General features: G+C 42.8%; 1 protein-coding gene across 1 annotated transcript; it reads right to left on the bottom strand.

The window, feature by feature from the left end:
- Positions 1-17,009: 17,009 nt before the first annotated feature.
- LOC143542303 (transcription factor bHLH62-like) lies at positions 17,010-20,409 on the bottom strand. Its single transcript, XM_077034919.1, has 7 exons — positions 19,485-20,409; positions 18,758-18,922; positions 18,595-18,660; positions 18,274-18,342; positions 18,114-18,185; positions 17,620-17,763; positions 17,010-17,358 (listed from the first exon to the last, which is right to left on the bottom strand). The coding sequence occupies exons 1-7, from the start codon at positions 20,223-20,225 to the stop codon at positions 17,284-17,286; spliced, it is 1,332 nt and encodes a 443-aa protein (XP_076891034.1). The 5' UTR covers positions 20,226-20,409; the 3' UTR covers positions 17,010-17,283.
- Between the last annotated feature and the right edge of the window lie 6,526 nt (positions 20,410-26,935).

Here is a 26,935-nt window from a genome sequence, read left to right as displayed (position 1 = left end):
CATATAGATCGCTTAATGCACAAAAGTAATTTTTGCATGTCGTCCAAAGTACCAAAATGTGTTTAATAATTTCAATATGGTTTTACACACCGTTTTACGTTATATAAATATATTATTTTCAATGTATGGTTGTAGCTAGTGAAATTTTATTTTAGAATATAAAAGTTTATATCTCAATTAAGATCCAGATCTAATCTAAGCTATACAAGCTGGTCAACGTATGTCTTCTAGACTTGACATAATGATAAGCAATTAAGCATTAAGTAGTACTTGTCGAACTTGAACTAACTTTCATGTTATGCACGAAGTGGACGAGACATGTGAAACGTTTTGCCGTATATAATAAACTTACATAAATAACCAACATAACGAAAATTAACAGAAATTTAATTATTACATAACATCAATATAATTATTGTTAAGAGACCATATATGCTCCATTAATCATTTTGAAGTCTCGATCTGGTGAGCTTTCTTATCACATAAACTTTTGAACATTTTTTAGTCTAATGTAAATTGAGGGCATGTGTCATGAGGCGCTATAATACACATCATAATGCTCCCAAGTCCTAACACCGCCCCCTTAGGAGTTATGGGGATGGGCATGATGCCTATAAGGGGATTATCATTATACATGTCTGACTCTATTTACGTAAATTGGTAGCCATCTCATCATCATCAGGCTAATGAATTGTCACGGTATTCATCATCTACATTCGTATTATACGATGTATGGATGCATTCACTAAATTGTATTATTTTTATACTCAAACTTTTGTTGAACCTCATACAAATCTACATTAAGCTCAGTGGATACCGAATACTCTATAGGCATCCTCGCTTGCATACTTACGATGATACTTAAATTCCACCATCTTTAGATTTTGTTAATACGTAAATGCTTTTACTAGTGTAGCTTATTCTGGATAAATTCTTTGCAAGATAGTAGCATTCATGTATTGCGTCTCTTTCACTATAAATTGAAAGTAGACACATAACCCGCAACAACTTGATAGAATAGTGGGGATTGATTTAACACGCTTAATGTCATTTTTAGTACATGCTACACTAAAATATGCCTATCAAATTCATAGGCCACGATAATGTGATACAAGTACCTCTAGCATAATGGTGGGTGGTGGGATATCAATGGTCACCCAGTATATTTATTGGCAAAAGGAAAATATCACCCACGCGTCAAGTGCAAACATTGTTAGTGACCCAGCCCACCGTCAATTCTAGGAGATACTCATCGCATGAAGGCCTACTTTAGAAAAACACCTGGCTCGTGTATGAAATTTTGTCACGAGCGAGACTCGAATTCACGACATCCTACATGAAAAAACATCGGGCAACCATTGGACCGATTGGACTTTGGTTATCACACACCCTAAGATTGCACGCTATGGGCGTGGTCCAGGGCGGTTTAGGGTCGGTAAAGGAGGGGAACAACGCAGAGGGGCGGTGTGGTGAAGAGCGGCGACAAAGGGAATTATGATGGGGCCATGTGTTTTTCTCTCTCTTTTCCTCTCTCATACATGTACATATCCATGTATATATATATATATATATATATATAATGGAGCGGTAAAAATGTTTTAAACCGCTGCGAATCGTAATGGAGAAGGGTTTCGAAGCTCCCGGTACATACGTGGCGGTGATGTAGCACTTTGGAGGGGCTTTAAAGCCCCCCTCCATAGTGAACAACCTAATAGTTCGAATTTTCTCTCCCCGTATGAAATTGAATAGAAATCCAAATAAATTTATAAATTAGTTTTTTTTGGATAATGTAAGATGAGAAATTCATAAAGTTTATAAACACCGTATGTTTTTACTAATATATTTAATAAGTTTTACTATATTTTTCATTTTAGAATGTAGTTATGTAGATATATTATGTGAATTTACCTGTATTATAATTTAAAGAAGATATAAACACTCTAGGTACAAAAAAAAACTAATTGTACTTAATAAAAGAATGATCGAATATGATGGGAATCTTTTTCATACCTGTAAATCCACTACAATTGAGTCGTCTTTTCCTTAATCACATCCATATTTTTTAGTCGTATTCTTGTATGGAGTGGTTCGAATAATAATCCGCCGATGCCAACCTGGGATTCTTAATTTTCCAATTAAATATTAACTCCAAAATTATTCATTTTTCCTTTTTAGTTAATTACTTTCAAACTACATAATCATTTAGTTGCGTTGATATAATCATTCATTTTGATAATAAGCTTTCTTTATCTTGATGTTTATAATATCAATGTACATAAAAGTATATATGCTCATTGATAGCACCGGATCTAGTAATGTTTTCTTATTCTCTAAAATTATTGTACTCTTTTTTGTTTTGTTTTTTTAATTTTTTTTTGATAAATTGGAAATAAATAACATTACCATTTGTGTATTAGCAGATAATAATTTGATATTTTGTTTATTAGCCGATAATAATCACATCTTTAAAAATCACTACCAACGGTCCAAACTTTCAACTATTTTTGTCTCAATGGATCTCCGTTAACAAACACTTATCGTCGTTAAGTTTTTATAAGAGTTTCAAATCGATGTTTTAGAAGCGTTGATCGAAAAAGGATACGAGTCGGCTACTGTAAAACTTATCTCAAACGGTGATTCAAATGACATGATCATAGTAAATAGGTTGCATTTCACACATTTTATAATGCCTAACCATGATTTGGTTTATATAGGCTAACCTAACTTGCTATCCAAGACATTATCAATTATAATTACAATACAATTTTGATACATTACCAACTATGATCTACTTGTCAATATTGGTCTCTCAAGTTTCCCGACTTGTGACTTAAATTCCGAATTTACATCCAACAATTGGTGCCTTTACATGTAATCTTAGGTGAATCCTACATCATTGATTAGGATGGTGGGGCTAGATCTTATCTAGATGAAAACCCATAAAACGAGTGATTGTGACACTCTAAGCAAATCCCAAATACTTCGTGAATAATATAAAGCTTGGTTCACAATAAATACTTTGCCTCAAATATCTACATTTGGATGCATTGGTTGTGGTTAATGGGACATCCATTGTTACTAAAGTAATTCAAATCTTATAACAAAGATATCAAGGAAGTACTACATCTATCCAACAAAGTAAGTCACCTTTAGAAAAACAATGATGTCCACTAATACAAATAAGGTAAATGACTAAATACCCTTTGGATAAAAATAACCATAATTCATGTAAGTAAATGTCCTACAAGATCGGGGAAGTTGATTATGTACCATACTTCAAAACCAAAACTACAATGTAAAGTCAAAACACCAGCAAAACACGATAAACACTTATATCACACACGTAGAAGGCGAATGTATTATCTTTAACGTTGGTGACATGCAAGATGTGAAACAAACGAAAAAGAAACACATATGACACCTTAGAAATGTCTCTCTTCATAAATAGACATGATGGGTGTTGGCATTGACCTCAAATACCAAAACCAGGTATACTTTGATGGAGAAATTTTAGGAAGTGTGACATTTTGGGGAGTCTTTACTCATAGTACTAAAAATAAAGTCATGAAATTTAGCTAAGGAAAGGAGACGAAATTGGTTGGTATGAGATGTGAGATGAACAAATGGTACGAAAGGCACTCGAATTCCATTTTGAAGAGTGTGGTAAACCTCATCGGGGGTTAAAAAACCCTAATAGGTGGTTACATACATCAATTATGGATATGAGAGATGACGAGTTACAAGGAATGTTTGACATCCGCTACAAGTCCAACCAACATGATTTAATTACTTTATCTCGGATGAAAAGAGAGCTCAATAGCTAACCTTCCTTCGATAAAAGAAACATAAAGTAGTATGATCATTGAGAAATCTCATACAAATAAAAAAATCATGAGTGAAGAAACACTAAGTGAACCCTGGACAGATTATAGATAATCTGGGGGTTAAGTAATGTTTCCCACGAGGATGAGGTCTAGTAGAGAAGGTTGTTCTTCAGGGGACCTGCAAAACAAACACCGTAAGCTTGTCACTGAGAAGGGGGAGGGTTCCTCCTTGTGACCACCCTCCGGCGTGAGAATCAGACTAGATTGCTCTGAATATAAGTGTATATTAAGAGATTGCTAGATAAGATTGAGATATCAGATGATGTCCTTACCATTCCAAGGTGTTGGAGTATTTATAGCCGAAGGTAGGTTTCCTAGAAGGTACAGCCGGCTGAATAGTATTCCTGTTCCACCAACAGTGGACTACGCACAGGCCATGCTGGTTGGTGGATAGGCTACGGCCAACAGTAAAGGTCGGCTGTATACTGTTCCTTTACTGCCGGCTACGCACTGTTCCACCAACTGTAGGCTGTGCACGTCCCATCGTAAGGGTTGGTGAGTAGGCAGCGGCTAATAGTGACAAACAGTACTAGAGGGTGCTCCTCCTCGTATTGTTGTCGGTGAGCTGTCACCCTGTGATTGGTTCATGGGCTGCTCTGGTCAAATTGTCTGTTCCGCCCATACCTTAGTAGGTATAGTACGAAAGACCTTCCAGAAGCATACGCACTGGCTCATTTAGGCGGGAGTATTCCCGCCTTGCTCATTCCTTCATGTGACTACTGAAGTAGCTAATGCCTTGTGCGTGTAGCCTTGCTGTTAGTGCGGGTAGCCTTCCCTGATGGCTTGTATCCGCAGCTGCGGGAACAGGCGGGGTACTTCACCATTGGGAGGCTTTCCCTGCGGGTACAGCTGGCGTACTGCGCGTAAGGTTCTTTGAGCATGGTGGGTCCTGCTGGAGCAGTTGGTCATTGCGCAGACGTCCCTGTTCAAGGTGAGTCTTGCGGGTCCAACTGGGCTCTGCTGGGACCTACCTCTTCAAGTCCCCCCAGTCCAATGTTCTTCTCATGAATTATTAATAAGTGAGGTGAACTTTTGGACTTAGCAAGGGGTTTTGAAAAGGGTTTAGTTTTTAGGTTTTCCGTGGTGATTCTTCCCGCGGTTTTCCTGATGTCACGCAGAAATTCCCGACTTTTCTGCTTGATCTTTGGGTGTGAAGCGGGTAGGTTTGTAACCTCCTCGCACGTCAGGAGCGTTGAGTCCCACTTGTGTGGATTCTCCGTGGGGTCTTGGTAGTTTTCAACATAGTGATCAATTATGCTAAAACCACCAATTCCATCTTGGAGTTTCAAACAATATAGTTCTCGACGTTCCCGTCATGCAGGGATGTTATTCCTGTTTCCGCAAGCATGGCCCAGAAGATCCTTCTTGGTTTGAATTCCCTGCAGAGTGCTAAGTATGTGAAGGGTTTTGCCTTGACACTGTACCCGCACTTGTCTTACGGTTACTTTACTTCCAAGGTATTCCTGGCGTCAATTCCCTGCGGGTGCTAAGTATGTGAAGGGTTTTGCCTTGACACTGTACCCGCACCCGTCTTATGGTTACTTGGTTGCCAAGGTAAGGGGTATTTTCCCGCTTACTTTTGAATCTTTTTGAATTTTGAATTTTGAAATTCGAAGAGTTGGTGGAAGGATAAGAACAGTCCAAACCTCTGAAACGTCGTGCGACGGTTTCTTCTGACTGTGTCAGGACGTGCAGGAAGTTATGGTGACGTGACAGTACATGGTCATTCCAGACGCTTTTTCAGGCGCGTGGGCCTGATTTTTCGGGCGCGTGGCCGCGAAATTAATGGTATGCGTCCTATCAACAGCTGTTGCCAGCTTGCTTTTTGCCACGTGTCATAGTTTCATTGCACCTTCGATTTCTCTCTCTTCCGCATTAAATGCATCGCATTAATTGCGATTAGTATATAAAGGGGGAGAGGGTTCTTTGTAATCCACACTTTCACTCTTCTCTTCATCTTCTAAGCGATTTCCGGCGAATACTCACCCTTTTCAGGCAAGCATTCTCCCGAAATCGTTTTCTTCTTGTTTTACAAGATGTCTCGTGATCTCGATTCTACAGCTGATGACAAGAGTACTGCTGGTGAGTGTCAGTGTGCTCTGCCTGGCGATCTGTATCGGTACGTCGTCAGGAAGTTCATGCTCAAGTCTCTCGAGCCTGAGTTTCCTGAACCCCATCAGACGGTGTACGATGCCCCAGAGGCAAGATCGGGGTTTATGCTGCATTCTTTGTTTATGGGAATCTTAGGTTCCCATTGACAAAGTTTGTTTACCGTGTCCTTGAGAGGCACGGTGTTCATTTGACCGAGTTGCACCCGATGGCGATTGCCAAGATTCGGCACTTCGAGTGGGTGTGCCGGATTCTAGGCATTGAGCCTTATGTTGACCGCCTGATGACCTTCTACACTTGGAGGTGCATCCAGGGGTGGTACACGTTGATAACCCGGATTAAGGGTTTGAAGATTTGCGCAACCGAGCGCAGTCTTCGCGCGTGGAAGCGGGAGTTCTTCTTCATATCCGCTCGCGCCATCCCCCTTGCCATGAAGTTTAAGAACGGGCAAGCTCTTCCCAGCCTTCACGCCTCCAACTACGAGGAGGCGGAATGGTTTTCTAGGATTTCCCGGGTCCAATCTCCGGTTTACCGGTTTGCGGAGTCCGGGATGGTGATGTTGGGGATGAGCCGGGTGTGGAAGGAGGCGGATGCGTGAAAGATTCCGATCGTCCTCGAATACGGTTCGAACTCTGTTCCTTACGGTATGCTTTGTTTCTTTTTGTTGATTCTGAATTTCTTCTAACTTTTTTCCTGTTTATTTCAGAGGGGAACGACCTGCAGTCGCTCCTGAACCCGCGGGAGGCTGACGGTCCCGTTCGGATGGGTACTCGCGCTCTAGACGAGAACGAGTTGCCCATCCTAGAACAAACTGCGGATCAGTTCGTGGAGGTCTACCCGCTAGGCCACGAGATCCTGAGCGCCAGGCGGCCAGGTAAGGCGCTCTTCAACCCTCGACCCCTCAATGTTGAAACCTCTGCTGGAATTCCTCTAATCGTATGTTCTGATGAGGAATCCGCAGATGGTCCTCCGTTGGTGCGGAAGAAGAAGGCTGCCGGTGGGATGGGAAAGGAGAAGGTGGCCTCCACTGCCGATCCGGCGCCTCGGTCTGATTCGGAGACCGAGAGCGAAGAGGTGGCGGGGAATCCCGGTGGTGATAAGACCACCGCTCCGGAGGCTGTGACTGTCACCTCCGGAGAGCCCAAGAAGACGACGGTGACCGGCGCAAAGAGGCCGGCTCCATCGGGTTCGTCCCCGCCTGTCCGTACCTTCAGGCTCAAGAAAACCCGTAAGTACAAATTTCTTGTCTTTTTACTTCATAGCTTAATATCATTAACACTTTTCTTCTTTACGCAGGCGTGGATGTTGACGCATTCCAGGGTGGAGCGCAGAGGGGTACCTCTCCGCCAATGACGGTAGGCTTGGTCAGCCTACCTGAGGCGACGACCAAGGCGCCTGCGCCTGCTTCCGCTGGTTCAGTTGCTCACTCCTTTGAGCCGACTGTTCCAGCTGAGATGACGTCACCGCCGGCTGTGAGTGCTATTTTTACAGCATCTTTCACTGAGCCGGCGGTCACTCTTGCTGCGGATTCCGCGGCGCCGACCGCGGCGGCTGCTACTATGCCCCCGTCATCGGCAACGACGGCCGATCCATCAGGTACGCATGGGGCTTCTCGCCAATCTATGCCACCTTCCCATCTGCCTGACCTCTTGGATGGATTTCCCTTGGGTTCAGGTGATGGGTTCGGCGGCTATCGGCCTGTTATTGACCCTACAGGTGCGTAGGGTTCTTTTGGCCCTTTCCATATATATATATATTTTTTTTATATATATATCATCTTTTCCTAACTGCTTTATGTTTTTTGCAGTGTCGGATTCCAATGAAGTGTATGTTCCACGATGGAACATTCGCCGAGGAACAACCCTTCGCACCCCTGTGGAGTGCGTGGAGTGGGCTCGTCACGCTGCTCCCAGTGGTGCGTTGGGGGAAGCCATGGCTAGCTACCAAGAGGGTAGGCTAATCAATGAGCTTCGGGTTCTCCTGGCCCGGATGCAGCCGCGCGTCGAGCTGCTTTGTCGTGAAAACGACAAGTTAAAAGCAGCTCGCGTTAAACAAGTAGCTCAGGCGCGGGCTGTCCGGGAGGAGAACCAAAGGCTTTCCGCAGCGGCTGCGGAAAAGGAGAAGGCCTTCAAGGCCCTCGAGGTTGAAGTTCAGGCCCGACTCGAGGCCCGTTCCAAGGCTGCCCAAGCTGTTAATGAACAGCTTCGGCTGGCCAAGGAAACTGCAAGGAACGCGACCGAGAGGGCCACCAAGGCTGAAGCTGTTGCTGAGCCTCTACGCGTGGAGAATGAAGAGCTTAAAGCCAAATTAGAGGCTCTCCAGCAGGCTCATGATGCCTTGGCGATGGAAGACGCCAAAAAGCTCCAGGAGATCTTGGACCAGAGGGGGGTGCTTGACCATACTGAGCGGAAGCTAAAGGGCGTCGAAGAGGCTGCGGCTAAAGAAGTGTTGCTTGCCAACCTCAACAAGAGTGAAGCCGAACGCGCCCGTAACGAAGCTCAAGCTGCCCTCCAAGAAGCTCTGGTTGCCAAGGAATGACTTCTTCGAGAAGCGTTGTCTCAGGTATGTTTGGCTTTATGTCTTCACGCTTTTCTTTGTAAAATAGAAAAGGTTCTGATACTTGTTTTTTTTCTTTGTAGGTTGTGCATCGGGTCTTCTCAGAGACGTCTTATGACGATGCTATGAGCGCAGCCCTCAACGCTTCTCATGAGGATGGGGAAAAGGCCGGCTTCCTGCTTGGTCTAGGGTTCGTTGAGAAAGGCATCCCGCCTTCCAACTTCCCTTTGTATGATGTGGATACTGAAGCTGTTTATGACCAAGCAGTGAACCAGTATGCCGCCTTCCCGCATCCGGTGGTGGAGAAGGTGAACGAAGTCGCTGCTGCTGATGATGGGCTGGCTATTCTTAAAGCCTTCCTTGAACCACCACGCTCTACTGATGGAGCGGGTCCAAGTGGAGGTGGTCCTGAAGCTTGATTCTGAAGATCCCTTTCCACCATTAGCGTAGATTTTTGCTTTTGTATAGCTTTGTAATATTTGAATTTGATGAAATAAAGATTGTGTTAGTTCTTTGCCTTGTTTATTTTACGCATGTTTTGATCTAACTTAGCAATTTCTTTAGTACTTAGATAAGTTAACTTTTTAACGTGATAAATTATAAGTTTGTTTCGCTTCCTCTTTCATGATTGTGCGGGTATGACCGTCACTTACACTTAGTAGGATGGCTCAACTTTACTTATATCTGACCTGCGTGGAAGTTTTCCTCATCTTTTCCTTTGAAATTTTCTAAGTGTTCAGAATAAGTTAACCTTTGAACGTGGTAGATGATAGGTTGAAGTTTTGCTTCCTTGTTCGTGATTGTGCGGGTAAGACCGTCACTTGCACTTACAAGGATGGCTAAACTTTACTTACATCTGACCTGCGTGTAGGTTTTCCTTAAAACTTGAGATTTTTAGCGTTGTGTTTATGCGGGTTTTGCCGCCTTCCACACGTAACGACTTACTTCTTCCCCCATTTATGCGGTGAATACCGGCACATCAGTGTGGGAAGTTCATAAGTATAAAGGTAAGGCTATCAACACATTGTGAAAGGAGAATCATTTCCATTAGAAGTGGCTCTAGGCCTTTTCTTTACAAGTTTGGAATTGATCTACATATAACATTTGCGTAATTGAGCTCCATTCCATGTTCTTGGGATGGGAGTGCCATCGAGCCTTTCGAGCCGGTATGCGCCCTTTCCCAGGACTTCTTTGATAATGTATGGCCCTTCCCAGACCGGGGCCAGCTTTCCCGGGCGTTCTTGGTTCGAAGCCTCGTTGTTACGCAGTATGTAGTCTCCTACATTGAAGTTGCAGAGTTTTACCCGCGTGTTGTAGTACTTTTGCATTTGTCGCTTGTAGTTCTCTTCACGCACTGCGGCTAAGTCTCTGCGTTCCTCGGCTAGCATAAGGTCTAACCGTCTTTCCGCATCATTGTCTTCTGGCTGAATCAAGACCCTTGGTGAGGGTAAACCAATTTCCACCGGGACCATGGCTTCAGTGCCATAGGTGAGACTGAACGGGGTTTCTCCCGTACTGGCCTTCTTCAGCGTTCTGTTTGCAGAAAGGACGTGCGGAAGCTCGTCCACCCAGCCGGATCTGTGTTCCAAGAGTCTTTTCTTTATGCCTTCGACGATGCTCTTATTTGCTCTTTCAACCTCACCATTACCTTGCGGGTGTGCCACTGAGGTAAAGGTGTGGGTGATTTGAAGTTCTTTCAGCCACTGTTGTAGCTTCTTGTCAGCAAAGTTGGTGCCGTTATCGCTCACCAAATTCTGTGGAAGTCCAAAACGACAAATAATAAATTCCCAAATAAATTTTTTGATATGTTTTGCGGTTGTTTGGGCTAAGGGTTTTGCTTCTATCCACTTGGTGAAGTAGTCGATGGCTACCACTAGGAACTGAACATTTCCTGCTGCTGTAGGAAATGGGCCTGTCACATCGATGGCCCACTTCTGAAATGGCCATGAAGAAGTGACTGGAACAAGTTCATTCTTCGGGCGGTGCGTGTTGGGTGCGTAAAGCTGGCAAGACCTGCATTTTCTGATATATGCCAGTGCATCCGTATGCATCCCCGGCCAAAAGTATCCCGCGTTGTTTAGCTTAGCTACAACAGCGCGGGGACCTGCGTGTACTCCACAGATGCCTTCGTGTACTTCCCTTAGGAGGTAGTCAGCATCTTGGTTGTCCACGCATCTTAAGAGTGGGCCAAGAAAGTTACGTCTGTAAATGATGTCATCGATAATTTGATAATTCAGTGCTTTACAGCGTAGTTTTCTTGCCTGTGTTTTGGATTCTGGTAGCGTACCTGCCGCAAGGTATTTTATTATTGGTGTCATCCACGTTTCCGTGCCGGTTTGGATGACACAAATTTCCTTGTGCGGGACCGAAGGTGCCTCGAGGAGTTCAATGCGGATATCCTTTCCTAAGTGGGTGAAGGCTAATGATGCAAGCTTGCTTAACGCATCCGCAGATTTGTTTTCACTTCGCTTGACGTGTATGACTTTGCAGTCATTGAAATCGCGCATAAGGGATTTTGCTTGTGCGAGGTACAGGGCCATTGTGTCGTTCACGGCCGTGTACGTCCCGTTGATTTGATTGGCTACCAACATGGAATCCACGTGGGCTTCCAAGTTTTTCACCCCCATCTTACGCGCAATTCTCAGCCCAGCCAAGAATGCCTCATATTCGGCTTCGTTATTCGTACTTGGAAAATCCAGTCGAATAGCGTAAGTGTATTCTTGGCCTGCTGGGTTGGTCAGTTTCAGCCCTGCGCCTGAACCCTCGTTACTGGCTGCTCCATCAGTGTAGAGTCGCCAGACATCATTGATGTCTTGTGCTGGAGAGGGTTGAGCCTCTTCCTGGCACTCTTTTTCCCGCGATGCAGGCACTTCTGCAATAAAGTCGGCCAGAACCTGGCCTTTTATGGCTGGTCTTGGCTTATACTTTATCGCGTATTCCCCCAACTCAGTTGCCCATTTGGCTAGGCGTCCCGATAACTCGGGTTTGCCTAGAACGTTTGCAAGTTTGAAGTTAGAGAGAATGGTGATTGAGTGACCCTGGAAATATCGTCTTAACCTACGTGAAGCGTGTATAAGTGCTAAGACTAATTTTTCGAGGGTAGAGTACCGGGTTTCTACGTCTGTTAGGATACGGCTGACATAATAGATTGGCATCTGGATGCCTTTTCGCTCTACTAGCAGGACTGCCCCGGTTGCTCTATTTGTTGCGGAAAGGTATAGGATTAACTCCTCTCCCGCTTTTGGTGCCGTGAGCGTTGGGAGTTCGATCAAGCGTGACCGAATCTCCTGAAAAGCTGCTTCCGCTTCTGATGTCCAGCGGAAGTGCGTTTTCTTTAAACAGTTTCTCAACGTTGACACGAAGGGAAACGACTTATCTGCGTGGTTTGCCAGAAAGCGATTGAGTGCCACTAGTCGTCCATTCAGTGTCTGGGCCTGTTTAATGGTAGTAGGTGATTCCATTTTGATAATGGCTTCGACCTTTTCAGGGTTCGCTCTGAAGCCATCTTTAGTGACGATGACCCCCAAGAACTTCCCTTCTTCCATTCCAAAGGCACACTTGCTCGGGTTGAGCTTCATGTTTATCTTCCTGAGCGTGTTGAAAGTCTCTTCGATGTCTTTCTACATCGCTTCTGGGTCAGGGCTTTTGATGACCAAGTCATCCATATAGACTTCCAAGTTCCTCCCAATTTGGGCATGAAACTGGTTGTCCATCAGGCGTTGGTATGTGGACCCGGCATTCTTAAGTCCGAATGGCATCATTGGTAACAAAATGTGCCATCGGGCGTCCGAAAAGCGGTTTTGTCCTGATCATCAACGGCCATGTGTATTTGATGGTACCCCTTATACGCGTCCAGGAAGCATTTAAGGCGGAACGGTGCCAACGAATCCACCTTAAGATCAATTTCGGGTAACGGATAACAATCTTTGGGGCATGCTTTGTTCAAGTCCTTGAAATCTATGCACATGCGCCATTGTTTGTTATTCTTCGGTACCATAACGGGATTTGCAACCCAAGTTTGATATCTACTAACGCGTACGATGCCTGCGTCAAGGAGTTCCTTGACTTGGGTTCTACACGCGTTAGTTTGTTCTGGCCCCATTACTCTGCGCTTTTGTACGATCGGCGTAACAGCCGGATCGCATTTGAGCTTATGCTCTGCCTTACTTCGGGGTACACCCGTCATGTCAGCTGGTGTCCACGCGAAGATGTCAGCGTTTTTTTGTAATAGGCGCTTGAGTAAGGTGCGTGTGGGATCAACAATTGTCGGGCCAATGGTGACGGCCTGGTCAGGGTACTTGCCATTGAAGGCCCATCTTTCTGGTTCGGTGATGGTTGGTTTAGCCATCTTTGGTTTGGGTTTAGATGAGACAGATGCGATGCATACCTGGGGAATGCCGGTGATCATCGCTACACCCTCAGCTGTTGGCCATCCCATCATGCCGTGGACTGAGGATACCACGGCGTTGAATCTTGCCATCCCGTCTCTCCCGAAGAGAATGTCGTATGTGTGGTGTGGCTTCCTCATCACGACAAAGTCCACATCTTCTGTGCGGGAGTGTTTCCCATCCGTAAGAGTGACGGGGAAAGATAGGATACCCAGGGGGGTGTTTATGCTGCCATCAAACCCTTCCATCGAGGCGCAGATCGTTTCCAGGCGTTCCTTGTCTTCGTCATCTAGTTTGTCAAAGAACTGCCTGTACATCACCGTTGACGAGGCGCCGTTGTCAGCAAGAGTGCGAGAAGTGATGTAGTGCCCCAGCTGGCTTTTGATGACGATAGGGCCTTCTTTGCTGGGTCCTCCTGGCACTCGCGGGAAGCGCACCTCAGCTTCCTTCCACGCGCATGGTTCTGTCGTTCGCCTTTTTCTTCCTCTGATCTTACCATGAACCTTGTTGATGCTGATGTCAACGGGCTTTCGTCCGTTGCCTCGGTACCGGTTGTCGTTTCTTCCTCCCTTCTTGATTGATGCCACCAGGTGTGACAGTCTTCCATCCTTGACGAATGCTTCAATAATATCCTTCAAGGATGTACACTCTTCCGTACTATGACCTTTTGTCCCGTGGAAGTCACAGGATTTACTCTGATCCGCATTAGGTCGCTGCCGCATCACTGGAGCTTTTGGCCATGGTAGCTTTTCAGTGGCAAATATCTCCGTGACGCTTTTGGTGAGTGGCGTCCACCAGTGCTTTTGGCTTGAAGGGTGTGTGTGATTTCTTCCGCCAACAACAGGGTGAGAGCTGGATGAGGTGTCAAAGTTTAACCTTGACTGCCAGATACCTAGCTTCCTCTTTTTGTTCTGCCGGGCGATCCGAACATTGTTCTCTCTTGTCCTCTGCGTGTAGAGGTGTGTACTCTGGGGAAGATCCCTTCCCAGTTGCTTTTCCGTCTCGGCAAAGCGCTTTGCCGCCGTCATGATGGCATCCCATGTTGATGGCATGCCATCCTTACCCGTCAATGTGCGAATAAGCTCTGGGTATTCGGCGCCTTGGATGAAAGCGGCTGCGAACAAGATCTTCACTTATGTTGCCGAGACTTAGCTTTTTGGAATTGAAGCGGGTGATGAAGTCTAGTAAAGATTCATCCTCCTCTCTAACGCAATTGAGGATCGTCCACTGTTCTTCAGTATATTTCCTCTGCTGGCTGAAGTGCTGGCTGAACTTATTCTGAAAGTCCGCCCAATCATAAATGTGGTGGACCGGCAGGCGATCGAACCATGCCCTGGCCGCTCCGACCAGAGTCATCTGGAACATGTAACACCACGTGGGTTCCGTCCAGTTACTGACGGTTGCCCCCGCAATGAACCTGTTCAAGTGGTCGTCTGGGTCGGATAGACCATCATAAGTGCCAATGTTGGACATTTGTTTGGCACTTCTCGGGGCGATTGCTTCCGCAATGTCCCTTGCGAACTTTGACTTTCCTGCATTTGTAGCAGTTGGTCTAAAGGTTTTGGAGAAGTCACGCGGGTTTCTCTCCGCATTTGTTGGTTTAAAAGCTTCCCCAAAATTTCTTTTTGGTTGGAAGTCCGTTTCCTTACACTTTCCTTTCGCCTTATGGCGAGGGTTTGCGTCGGTATCGGATTCTTCCCTCTCGTCGTCTGAGTACTCGCACTCACTGTTCATATTGAGATGTTGGCGAGTACTGCCGAATTCGTCAGCCTGTTGAACTGAACGCAAGCGTTCATCCAATTCAGCTTGGAACTCTCTCTGACGTGCTTCGGCCCACGCCTTCACTTGATCTAGTGTTTGGCGAGGGACCCTCGTTCGTTTTTCCAACTAGGCATCAGTGAACCCCAGTGGAATATTTACTGCACTTGCCCCGGCTTGGGTAGCCGGGGTAGTGTTCGTAAGATTTGTATAACCGCCGGTGTTCCCAGTTACTGGGGTTGTGGTCACCGGGGTTTCTTGGTTACTTACTGGTCTTGGGACCGGAGTAACGTTAACCATTTCTTCAGAAACTTTGAAAAAACTAAGAATTAGTTCTAGCTTTTATGCACGGATGGCGCCAATGAAGAAACACTAAGTGAACCCTGGACAGATTATAGATAATCTGGGGGTTAAGTAATGTTTCCCACGAGGATGAGGTCTAGTAGAGAAGGTTGTTCTTCAGGGGACCTGCAAAACAAACACCGTAAGCTCGTCACTGAGAAGGGGGGGTTCCTCCTTGTGACCACCCTCCGGCGTGAGAATCAGACTAGATTGCTCTGAATATAAGTGTATATTAAGAGATTGCTAGATAAGATTGAGATATCAGATGATGTCCTTACCATTCCAAGGTGTTGGAGTATTTATAGCCGAAGGTAGGTTTCCTAGAAGGTACAGCCGGCTGAATAGTATTCCTGTTCCACCAACAGTGGACTACGCACAGGCCATGCTGGTTGGTGGATAGGCTACGGCCAACAGTAAAGGTCGGCTGTATACTGTTCCTTTACTGCCGGCTACGCACTGTTCCACCAACTGTAGGCTGTGCACGTCCCATCGTAAGGGTTGGTGAGTAGGCAGCGGCTAATAGTGACAAACAGTACTAGAGGGTGCTCCTCCTCGTATTGTTGTCGGTGAGCTGTCACCCTGTGATTGGTTCATGGGCTGCTCTGGTCAAATTGTCTGTTCCGCCCATACCTTAGTAGGTATAGTACGAAAGACCTTCCAGAAGCATACGGACTGGCTCATTTAGGCGGGAGTATTCCCGCCTTGCTCATTCCTTCATGTGACTACTGAAGTAGCTAATGCCTTGTGCGTGTAGCCTTGCTGTTAGTGCGGGTAGCCTTCCCTGATGGCTTGTATCCGCAGCTGCGGGAACAGGCGGGGTACTTCACCATTGGGAGGCTTTCCCTGCGGGTACAGCTGGCGTACTGCGCGTAAGGTTCTTTGAGCATGGTGGGTCCTGCTGGAGCAGTTGGTCATTGCGCAGACGTCCCTGTTCAAGGTGAGTCTTGCGGGTCCAACTGGGCTCTGCTGGGACCTACCTCTTCAATGAGATTCCTATTAACACAACATACAATATTTATAGACATTATAAATGAATACATTTCTAAACATAATGTGTTGGTATTACATAGCAAAGACGATGGTTCAACACTCACAAAATGTAAAAAGGTGGAGATAAAAATTAATTATTAAAAAAAATTACTTTCTATATAAGGATACCAAAATACCATCTCTGTCTTGATCTTTATTCGTATTATTTAAATAAAATCAACTTTAACCATAAATATTGTTTACTTCTAAAAAAACCTCACATATATTTTTATTGAATTAAATAATACACTTTTACTCTGTTCTACTCACAAAAGAATTGTAAAAGTGGAACAGAAAAGGTAGCACCATGAAAGAAATCAGTTTTCTATTTATTTCAACCACAAATAAACATTTCTTGCAGTAATTTAAATTATTAAATATATATTATATTTTATGATATCTTTTCGTAAATAACAATGAATAGAAAATGAAACCCGAACCCGATGAGAAAACCTGAAACCCGACATAAATGAGACGGGTAATACCCGACCCATTAGGGTTTGGGACGGGTTTGGGATTAGTTTTAAAAATTTTCGCGGGTTTGGGACGGTTTGGGATTGCTAATATACCAGATTACCCGACCCGGTTACCCGATAACAAAAACCCATTTACCCGATTATATGTCTGATGTACCCGTTATAGCTTATTATATTATATATATACTATATTCCAACATATTATTTGTCGAAACTTGTTTATGCTAATTATTTGGGATATTTTATCTTTATGGTAACCATCTTTGTAATCAATTAGTTATATTTTGTCAAAACCGAGCCGGGTATACCCGACGGGTATTATATCAAAACCCGATAGGAAACCCGAAACCCGACGGGTAATTACCCGATTAAAACCCGGCGGGTTTGGGATGGACTTTACTAACCGGGTATGGGTTTAGGAATACCTAAACCCGACCCATTACCATCCCTATACATATACATAAACAAATGAATAGAAATTTCCGCGTTTAATTCCTCTGTATATAAAAACCTATATAATACAAATCTAATATTATTAAATTTCAACCTTTCACTGCACACAATCCCCCTATAATACAACACATATTACAATAAACTAACCAAATGACAAAAAGAATTAGACCTACAAGTGGATGAATTAGCAAAATAATACTTCATAATTACCCAAATATTAACTAAAATTACTCTATATTTATATTTACAGCATTAATCTACCGTCGATCAAAGCTCAATTTTCATGTCCTACGTCTGACCTCGATTTTCCCCAAAACCCATCTTCACAATGCTGTTAAGATCATCCCCTTCAAATCCGACAAACTGAAATAATAAATTAGATCATAGATTATCACAACATATAGAGAAAAACCAGACCCGCAAAAGTCTAATACTAGTAAACGTTTTAATAATTATTAATTGAATGTAATGATAACATTTTTTTTATTTTTCGTAAATAAATTAATTATTTACGATCATGGTTATTCACGCACCCTTTTTGGTTATTCACACACCCTTTTAACACACATTTAAACCCTATATACACCATATAAAGAGTGTATGAATAACACATCTCTTATTTACCTGTGAAAAAGTTTCGGTGAATCCATGAACAGGAGGCAATGGGTCCACTGGAAAGAGTAGTTGTGGGTTTTGCTGATAATAATCTGACGTACATGAATCAATTGGATATAACTGTTGTGACATATTAGTATTGGCTTGATTTATCTGCAAAAATGGTAAATATTATTATTCCTGGATATTTATATATTTAATACTCTATTCGTCCCATTTTGAGTGTCATAATTTGAATTTTCAAGTCTTTCTTGTTTAACTTTGACCGACAATATTTTTATTTGTGTTATATAATACTTGATGAAAATTATATCAATGTAAAATACATTTAAAACCCAATCCATTCATATATTTTACATTAAGTATTATATAACACAAACAAAAATATTGTCGGTCAAAGTTAAAAAAGAAAGACTTGAAAAATCAAATTAGGACACTTAAAATGGGACGGAATGAGTATTAATAAGAGTGTTTTAGAGAGAGAGAGAGAGGGGTTGACTTACATCTTTGGAGATGTGACTGTTCATGTCCAGATCTTGATGTGGATTTGCTGTTGCTAATTTCATAGAAAGAACCTGAAAAACAAGAATAAATTACCAAATTAATCCAATATTTTTATAAAATTTTGGATTTTTTTACTTTTACATTTTTTAATATTTTTACCTCAACTTGATGCTGCAATGATTGAACATAATTGATTATTTCATCAAGCATAAGTGCTTTTCCTGTAACCTAAAAAAGATTCACACATTTTAGTCTATCACCCAAATTACACATTTTGCGCAGCATGTACTTGGTAATGGATACGTTTAGTTTAGCATACAGGGTTACTTTTACGCAACTCCTTTCATATACGGTTAACGCAACCCTTCTTAATAGAAGTAGACAGTTGGTGTGACAAATTTAGCTGGGGTACATTTAGTAAAAACGAAACAATTAACATAACTTTTATCAAACTTTTGTTTCTAATTTAGATGATTGTACCTTATTGCAACCAGGAACAAGATCTTGAAGAAGTTTCATTCTTTCACTTATTTTCTCTCTCCTAACCTGAAAATGACATGATCATATTGAAATTCAAGATCTTGAATCTAAACAAAAATATCAAAATGTCATTTTTATTATTATTTTTTTAACAGAAACTCACTCTTTCAGCTAGACTATGACTATCAGTAGCTTGACCCCTTCTTGCTCTAACATGAATATAATCTTTTGGTGGTTCAACAACCTTTGCTTTCTTCTCTGCTTCACCATTTGTACCCTCTTCTGTTTTCTTTACCTTTTTTGCATCCAAATCATCATTTCCTTCTTCCTGATCCAACATTAAATTATTAAAATCTTGTTTTTTTGTAACATAATAAAAAACTAAGTTATTTATTATTTAACATTTTTTTTACAGTAAAGTTTATTTAGTAAAGCCTATTGTTCCTCATCAGTGGTTTAAGCGTGTAGCAATGATGGCATACTAGGTGTTTTAGCAGGAGAATCCCATCAAATCTAGAGAAGTTGTGAAAATAGACAGTATTAGCCTTCTCTTTCTTCACCATTGAAATGATCTTGCAGACCGATCTTCTGCCGAGTTCCTTCCTTCGTAGTAAAATCTGATGATACGCTTTGGAGATGTTACCTACCAAATAAAAGGCCTGCTAGGTGATCGAAATCGCTCAGGTCAGCGAGGACTCACTCACCTACTCCTTATCTAATACTTTCTTCTATCCATTGAATTAAAAAGGCGACCCGCCGGGCTATAAGATAAGATACAGTGTACTACCAGATACAAAATATAATGTTTACATCATGACAGAAGGCAAACGAGCTTTTTAATATAAGTTATTGATTATTATTATTATTATTATTATTATTATTATTATTACCTTTACAACTACTGATGCAACTTCTTTAGCTTTTCCTTTTAAAGATGCCGCTTTTCGCTTTCTCGAACCCGACCCGACTTCCTTTTGCTCCGAAACAGAAGACTCGTCATTCGAATCGGTTTTTCGATCAAAACCCGCCTCACCCGACCCGTTTGCCATATGGGTCTTAACCGAATTCTTGTTTTCTTGAATACCCATTACAGATCCATCAATCTTAAGCAAAGGACTACTCGAAACACGCGGCATTTTCGACTTTCCCATTAATGCTGAAACACTAGATCTAAATTGCAAATCCGGGTTATTTGAATTGTTTGAATTCAAACCCAATTGACTAATTCTACCGTTAAAACTCCGGCTACCGAAACACGAAAACTTTGCCGCCCGTTCGGCGAATCCAGGATCCGCCGCCAAGGACGGAAAATTCGACAAATTCGGTCCCAAATTCGGGACCGAATTGACCGAATTACGCAAATTGGGAGACCAATTCACCGGACCCACCGGAGATAAAGTCGCCGGAGAGCCATCACCGGCGACATTACTCCCCAATTTCCCAATTAATTCACGAATTGCATAATTACTATTTGAAATTGAAACAGGGGATGTGACAATTGAGGTCAAATTGGGTTCAAAACTGTTGAATCTGTCAACATGTGATTGGTCCGGCGAGTAATTAACTTCTGGTACAGGTGACGTCAGCTTCCAGTTGGGTTCAAATTGGTTGATAAAGAAGTCTCTGTTCATGGTGGAAACAGGGGAAGTGTTCAAGATTGAAGCTTTATGATTTTTTATTGGAAATTAAGGGTACCAAGATGGAAAAGATTGTTAATACGGCATTGAAATGTGTGGAAATGATTGGGGTTTAGTTGGATTGATGGGTGAGATGAAGAACATAGAACATAGGATAATGGGATTAAGGTAATTGGGAGGTGATGAGACTTGAAGTGCAGAAAAAGGAAAGAGATGAGAGAGAGAAAGTGGGAAGGTGGTGAAGTTATATAGCATAACGAACTCTTTTAAATTTATTTAAAATTATCATATTTGTTTTTTTATTTAATAAAGTTTTAGATATATACAAATATAATTTTTTTTTTAAAAAAAAGAAGTGACTTGTTTTAGTCTAATCTTTCTTTGGGTAGTGATTTTGGAAACCGGATCGGTCTGGCCGGTCGGATACAATTGAGCAGAACTTCTCTGTTTTTTGATCGATACGTGTGTTGTGTAATAGCTCAGCTACCGCCACATCATGGTATTGTCAGTTTTAGCTGGAGTGTATCATCATAGTCTCATGGATTTGCTTTAGGTTTTCCAGGTGGAGACTTTCCAGAAGAGACTCATCATCTCATTTACTACCATTAAGCGTACAAAACGCGTTATGATGGAGAAGATATTCCCTCCTTATTAAGAATGTTTTGTTCTCCTCTTTAACCAATGTGGGATGTCACATGTTGGAACACGTTTTAAATTAGAATAACTTATCAAAATACAATGTTTTTATAACTATTCAGATAGAAAGGGGTAGTTTAATAGAATTGTAATCAAGTATTAAAAATGTTCCAATTAAGTCACTCTATTTTAAAAAGTGTTTCAATTAAGTTACTTAACTTTCATATTTTATTAAATTAAAAGTTTTAATATGTTTTTTAGCCTTTTTTTTATTGTTTCACATTGGAAAATCTTTTTATCTTTTTTTTAAGTTTACGTTGAGTGGCGTTGTGAATTTTATTGTTTATTTTATAATTTTAATACAACTAATCTTTTTTAAAAAAATTTAAAATTTAACTACATATATTGGAAATTACGCCCTCCACATCTTATCCTCCATCTCTTTATTGACGCAAAAAAAAACGATGAGACTCGATTTGAAACTTTAGCGATCTAATTTTAAAAAATATGCATTAATGACCTATTTAAAACACTTTTTGAAAATTGATTACTATATTATGACATATTCATTAGTGTTATTTACCTTAAAAAAGGGTAATATTGCTCATCCCTAATCCTTATTAAAAAAGGGAAATATTGCTCATCCTTAATCCTTATACGAAAGTGATGAAACATGGTTTTTTAAATACTATAATAATTTCTTTTAGAAATATTTAAAATACTTTTACGAACCTTCAAAGTTCAAAAGCCTTTAAACGATTATACGACTAAATTGAGGATTTCTTGACATGTCCATAATTTTCACCATATTGATTTTTCTTTATTGTACGGTGTTGATATGACATTGAAAGCACCTATATGATTGCCCAGTGTAAAACTTTTTAAAAGGTTTTATTTTCTTTAGGGAAAAAACGTTTGTTTGCTTCCCAAAATAAATTTTAATACTTAAGTACACTATTTTCATATATAGCTTCACAATTTGTATAGTAAAAAAAATTATTTTAAAAGAATATTGGTAATTTTTGAACTCGACTATTAGTTATGCAATTTTTTTTATGGATCATGTTTGTAGTTTTGACTTTTTGCATTGGTTAAATTGTTACCATACCTTTATAAATAAATTTTAAATGTCATTAAATTATACTTTATTAAACATACAAAACTACATATTTTCTCAAATAATCCTTAAAAAAACATTATACATTATTAATTGAAAACTTGTGTTTTGGATAAATATATGCAATTTTACAATTTTAGAAAAGAATGTATGAAATCCTTCCTAAATTAAGTTTGATTTAGAAACTATACCTTATTTTCTTCAAAATTGGGAATTGAAGTTTTATTGAAGGGATATGGTTGTTTCGTTTACCAATATGGGGTCTTAAGTATACATTACAAGTTTTTTTGGGGAAAAATGATTTTACCGTGTAACACACGTGTTAAAGGTATAGCAATAAGATTTCAACAATTAAAACTTAAAAGACCAACTCTGTCTATAATATTGTTAAGCAAAACTCAATCACATTCTAACTAAAACTCTTAAAGTAATCAAATACCCAACTAAAATATAACAAGTTATGAAGAAACACTAACCGGACCCCGGGCAGATTACGGGTAACCTGGGGGTTAGATAGATGTTTCCCACGAGGGGTTAGACCCAGAGAAGATGGTTCTTCTGATAACCTGCAAAACAGACACCGTGAGCTTGTCACTGAGAAAGGGGGGGGTTCCTCCTTGTGACCACCCTCCGGCGTGAGAATCAGACTAGATTGCTCTTTAAATATAAATGTATATTAAGAGATTGCTAGAGCAGATATCAGGTATAATATGATGATAATATGGTAAGATATGATAAGATGAGATGGTCATACCATTTGTGGTATTTATAGCCGAAGGTAGGTTTCCAAGGAGGTGTGGCCTGCTGAATAGTATTCCTGTTCTACCAACTGTGGCCTACGCACGTGCCCTGCTGGTAGTTGGTGGGTAGGCAGCGGCTGATAGTGACCAGGCCTGCTGTGTACTATTCCTTTTCCACCAACTGCCGGCTATGCACGTGGTATGACAGGAGTTGGTGAGTAGGCAGCGGCTAATAGTGACATACAGTACAGGAGCATGCTGCTCGCCATACTGTTGTCAATAAGCTGTCGTATCTTTAGTCAGATCTTTTGCCCATACCTCGTCAGGTACAGTACAGAAGATCTTCCCGTATCGTACGGACTGGCTTATTTGGGCGGGAGTATTCCCCCTCCCGCCCTTGTGCGGGATTGTTCCCGGCTTTGCTCATTCCTTCAGGTGACACTGAGTGATTGAGAGCTAAGTGCCTTGTGCGTGTAGCCTTGCTGCGCGGGTGGCCTTCCCTGATGGCTTGTATCCGAAGCTGCGGGAACAGGCGGAGTCCTTCACCATTGGGAGGCATTTCCTGCGGGAACAGCTTGCGTACTGCGCGTAAGGACGTCACGTCTCTGAGCATGGTTGGTCCTGCGGATCCAGTTGGTTTCTGCGCAGACGTCCCTCTTCAAGGTGAGTCTTGCGGGTCCAACTGGGCTCTGCTGGGACCTACCTCTTCAAGTCCCCCCAGTCCAATGTTCTTCTCATGAGTGTTTAATAAAGTGAGGTGAACTTTTGGACTTAAGCCAAGGGTTTTGAAAAGGGTTTTTTAAGGTTTTCCATGGGGATTCTTCCCGCGGAAGTCCTTGTCACTTGCAGAAATTCCCGAGTTTCCTGCTTGATCTTTGGGTATGATGCGGGTAGGTCTGTAACCTCCTCGCAAGTCAGGATCGTTGAGTCCCACTTGTGTGGATTCTCCATGAGGTTTTGGTAGTTTTGAACATAGTGATCAATTATGTTAAAACCACCAATTCCATCATGGAGCTTCAAACAACGTAGTTCTCGACGTTCCCGCTATGCGGGGATGTTATTTCCGTTTCCGCAAGCATTGCCCAGAAGATCCTTCTTGGTTTCAATTCCCAGCGGAGTGCTAGGTATGTGAAGGGTTTTGCCTTAACACTGTACCCGCGCTCGTCTTACGGTTACTTTACTTCCAAGGTATTCCTGGCGTCAATTCCCTGCGGGTGCTAGGTATGTGATGGGTTTTGCCTTAACACTGTACCCGCACCCGTCTTATAGTTACTTGGTTGCCGAGGTATACTTGGCTTCAATTCCCTGCGGGTGCTAGGTATGTGAAGGGTTTTGCCTTAACACTGTACCCGCATCCGTCTTACGGTTACTTGTTTGCCAAGGTTTTCTTGGCTTCAATTCCCTGCGGGTGCTAGGTATGTGAAGGGTTTTGTCTTAACACTGTACCCGCATCCGTCTTACGGTTACTTGGTTGCCAAGGTTTTCTTGGCTTCAATTCCCTGCGGGTGCTAGGTATGTGAAGGGTTTTGCCTTAACACTGTACCCGCATCCGTCTTACGGTTACTTGGTTGCCAAGGTTTTCTTGGCTTCAATTCCCTGCGGGTGCTAGGTATGTGAAGGGTTTTGCCTTAACACTGTACCCGCATCCGTCTTACGGTTACTTGTTTGCCAAGGTAAGGGGTATTTTCCCGCTTACTTTTGAATCTTTTTGAATTTTTGAAATTCGAAAGGTTGGTGAAAGGATAAGAACAGTCCAAACCTCTGAAACGTCGTGCGACGGTTTCTTCTGACTGTGTCAGAACGTGCAGGAAGTTATGGTGACGTGACAGTACATGGTCATTCCAGACGCTTTTTCAGGCGCGTGGGCGCAATTTTTCGGGCGCGTGGCCGCGAAATTAATGGTACGCGTCCTTTCAACAGCTGTTGCCAGCTTGCTTTTCGCCACGTGTCATAGTTTCATTGCACCTTCGATTTCTCTCTCCTCCGCATTAAATTCATCGCATTAATTGCGATTAGTATATAAAGGGGGAGAGGGTTCTTTGTAATCCACACTTTCACTCTTCTCTTCATCTTCTAAGCGATTTCCGGCGAATACTCACCTTTTCAGGCAAGCATTCTCTCGAAATCGCTTTCTTCTTTCCTTTGCAAGATGTCGTCTCGTGATCTTGAATCTACAGCCGATGACAAGAGTACTGCTGGCGAGTGCCAGTGTGCTCTGCCTGGCGATCTGTACCAGTACGTCGTCAGGAAGTTCATGCTCGAGTCTCTCGAGCCTGAGTTTCCTGAACCCCATCAGACTGTGTACGATGCCCCCAGAGGCAAGATCGGGGTATATGCTGCATTCTTTGTTTATGGGAATCTTAGGTGCCCATTGACAAAGTTTGTTTACCGTGTCCTTGAGAGGCACGGTGTGCACCTGACCGAGGTGCACCCGATGGCGGTTGCCAAGATTCGGCACTTCGAGCGTTGCTAAGATTCGGCACAAGATTCGCACCCCTGTGGAGTGCGTGGAGTGGGCTCGTCACGCTGCTCCCAGTGGTGCGTTGGGGGAAGCCATGGCTAGCTACCAGGAGGGTAGGCTAACCAATGAGCTTCGGGTTCTCCTGGCCCGGATGCAGCCGCGCGTCGAGCTGCTTTGTCGTGAAAACGACAAGTTAAAAGCAGCTCGCGTTAAAGAAGTAGCTCAGGCGCGGGCTGTCCGGGAGGAGAACCAAAGACTTACCGCAGCGGCTGCGGAGAAGGAGAAGGCCTTCAAGGCCCTCGAGGTTGAAGTTCAAGCCCGGCTCGAGGCCCGTTCCAAGGCTGCCCAAGCTGTTAATGAACAGCTTCGGCTGGCTAAGGAAACTGCAAGGAACGCGACCGAGAGGGCCACCAAGGCTGAAGCTGTTGCTGAGCCTCTACGTGTGGAGAATGAAGAGCTTAAAGCCAAATTAGAGGCTCTCCAGCAGGCTCATGATGCCTTGGCGATGGAAGACGCCAAAAAGCTCCAGGAGATCTTGGACCAGAGGGGGGTGCTTGACCATACTGAGCGGAAGCTAAAGGGCGTCGAAGAGGCTGCGGCTAAAGAAGTGTTGCTTGCCAACCTCAACAAGAGTGAAGCCGAACGCGCCCGTAACGAAGCTCAAGCTGCCCTCCAAGAAGCTCTGGTTGCCAAGGAATGGCTTCTTCGAGAAGCGTTGTCTCAGGTAAGCTTTTCATGTCTTTACGCTTTTCTTTGTAAATAGAAAAGGTTCTGATACTTGTATTTTTTCTTTGTAGGTTGTGCATCGGGTCTTCTCAGAGACATCTTATGACGATGCTATGAGCGCAGCCCTCAACGCTTCTCACGAGGATGGGGAAAAGGTCGGCTTCCTGCTTGGTCTAGGGTTCGTTGAGAAAGGCATCCCGCCTTCCAACTTCCCTTTGTATAATGTTGATACTGAAGCTGTTTACGACCAAACAGTGAATCAGTACGCCGCCTTCCCGCATCCGGTGGTGGAGAAGGTGAACCAAGTTGCTGCTGCTGATGATGGGCTAGCTATCCTTAAAGCTTTCCTTGAACTGCCACGCTCTACTGATGGTGCTGGTCCAAGTGGAAGTGGCCCTGAAGCCTGATCCTGAAGATCCCTTCCCACTGCTAGGATAGATTTAGCTTGTATAGATTTATTTTCTTGTAGGCGGGTAGTTACCCGGCCATTCTTGTAATGAATCATTATGAAATATAAATCTTTGTGCGGGTAAGACCGCTATTTTCTTTGGATTCCTTGCTTTATAAACGTTATATGACTTGCATACTTTAGTTTAAATTAGCAATTTTCCAAGTGTTTATAATAAGTTAACCTTTGAACGTGGTAGATAATAGGTTGAAGTTTTGCTTCCTCTTTCGTGATTGTGCAGGTAGGACCGTCACTTGCACTTAGTAGGATGGCTAAACTTTACGTACATCTGACCTGCGTGTAGGTTTTCCTCATCTTTTTTTGAAATCTCTTTAGGATAAGTTAACCTTTGAACGTGGTAGATAATAGGTGTGAAGTTTTGCTTCCTCTTTCGTGATTGTGCGGGTAGGACCGTCACTTGCACTTAGTAGGATGGCTAAACTTTACCTATATCTGACCTGCGTGTAGGTTTTCCTCATCTTTTTTTGAAATTTCTAAGTGTTAGGATAAGTTAACCTTTGAACGTGGTAGATAATAGGTGTGAAGTTTTGCTTCCTCTTTCGTGATTGTGCGGGT

This window comes from Bidens hawaiensis, unplaced genomic scaffold (genome assembly GCF_021521415.1).
Source record: "Bidens hawaiensis isolate Kalapana, Puna unplaced genomic scaffold, B.hawaiensis_p1.1 tig00012815_1, whole genome shotgun sequence".
Classification (NCBI taxonomy): Eukaryota; Viridiplantae; Streptophyta; class Magnoliopsida; order Asterales; family Asteraceae; genus Bidens; species Bidens hawaiensis.
The sequence above is the reverse complement of the archived record's forward strand: the minus strand, read 5'-3'. Positions and strand labels throughout refer to the sequence as shown.

Bases quoted from the DNA above. Each gene is read 5' to 3' on its own strand.
- LOC143542303 (XM_077034919.1), bottom strand. From the start codon at position 20,225: ATGAACAGAGACTTCTTTATCAACCAATTTGAACCCAACTGGAAGCTG. The intron at 18,661-18,757 runs GTGAGTTTCTGT...TGTCATTTTCAG, and splicing joins GTCATAGTCTAGCTGAAAGA to GTTAGGAGAGAGAAAATAAG. The intron at 17,359-17,619 runs GTAAATAAGAGA...TTATTATTTCAG, and splicing joins TCACCGAAACTTTTTCACAG to TTTGTCGGATTTGAAGGGGA.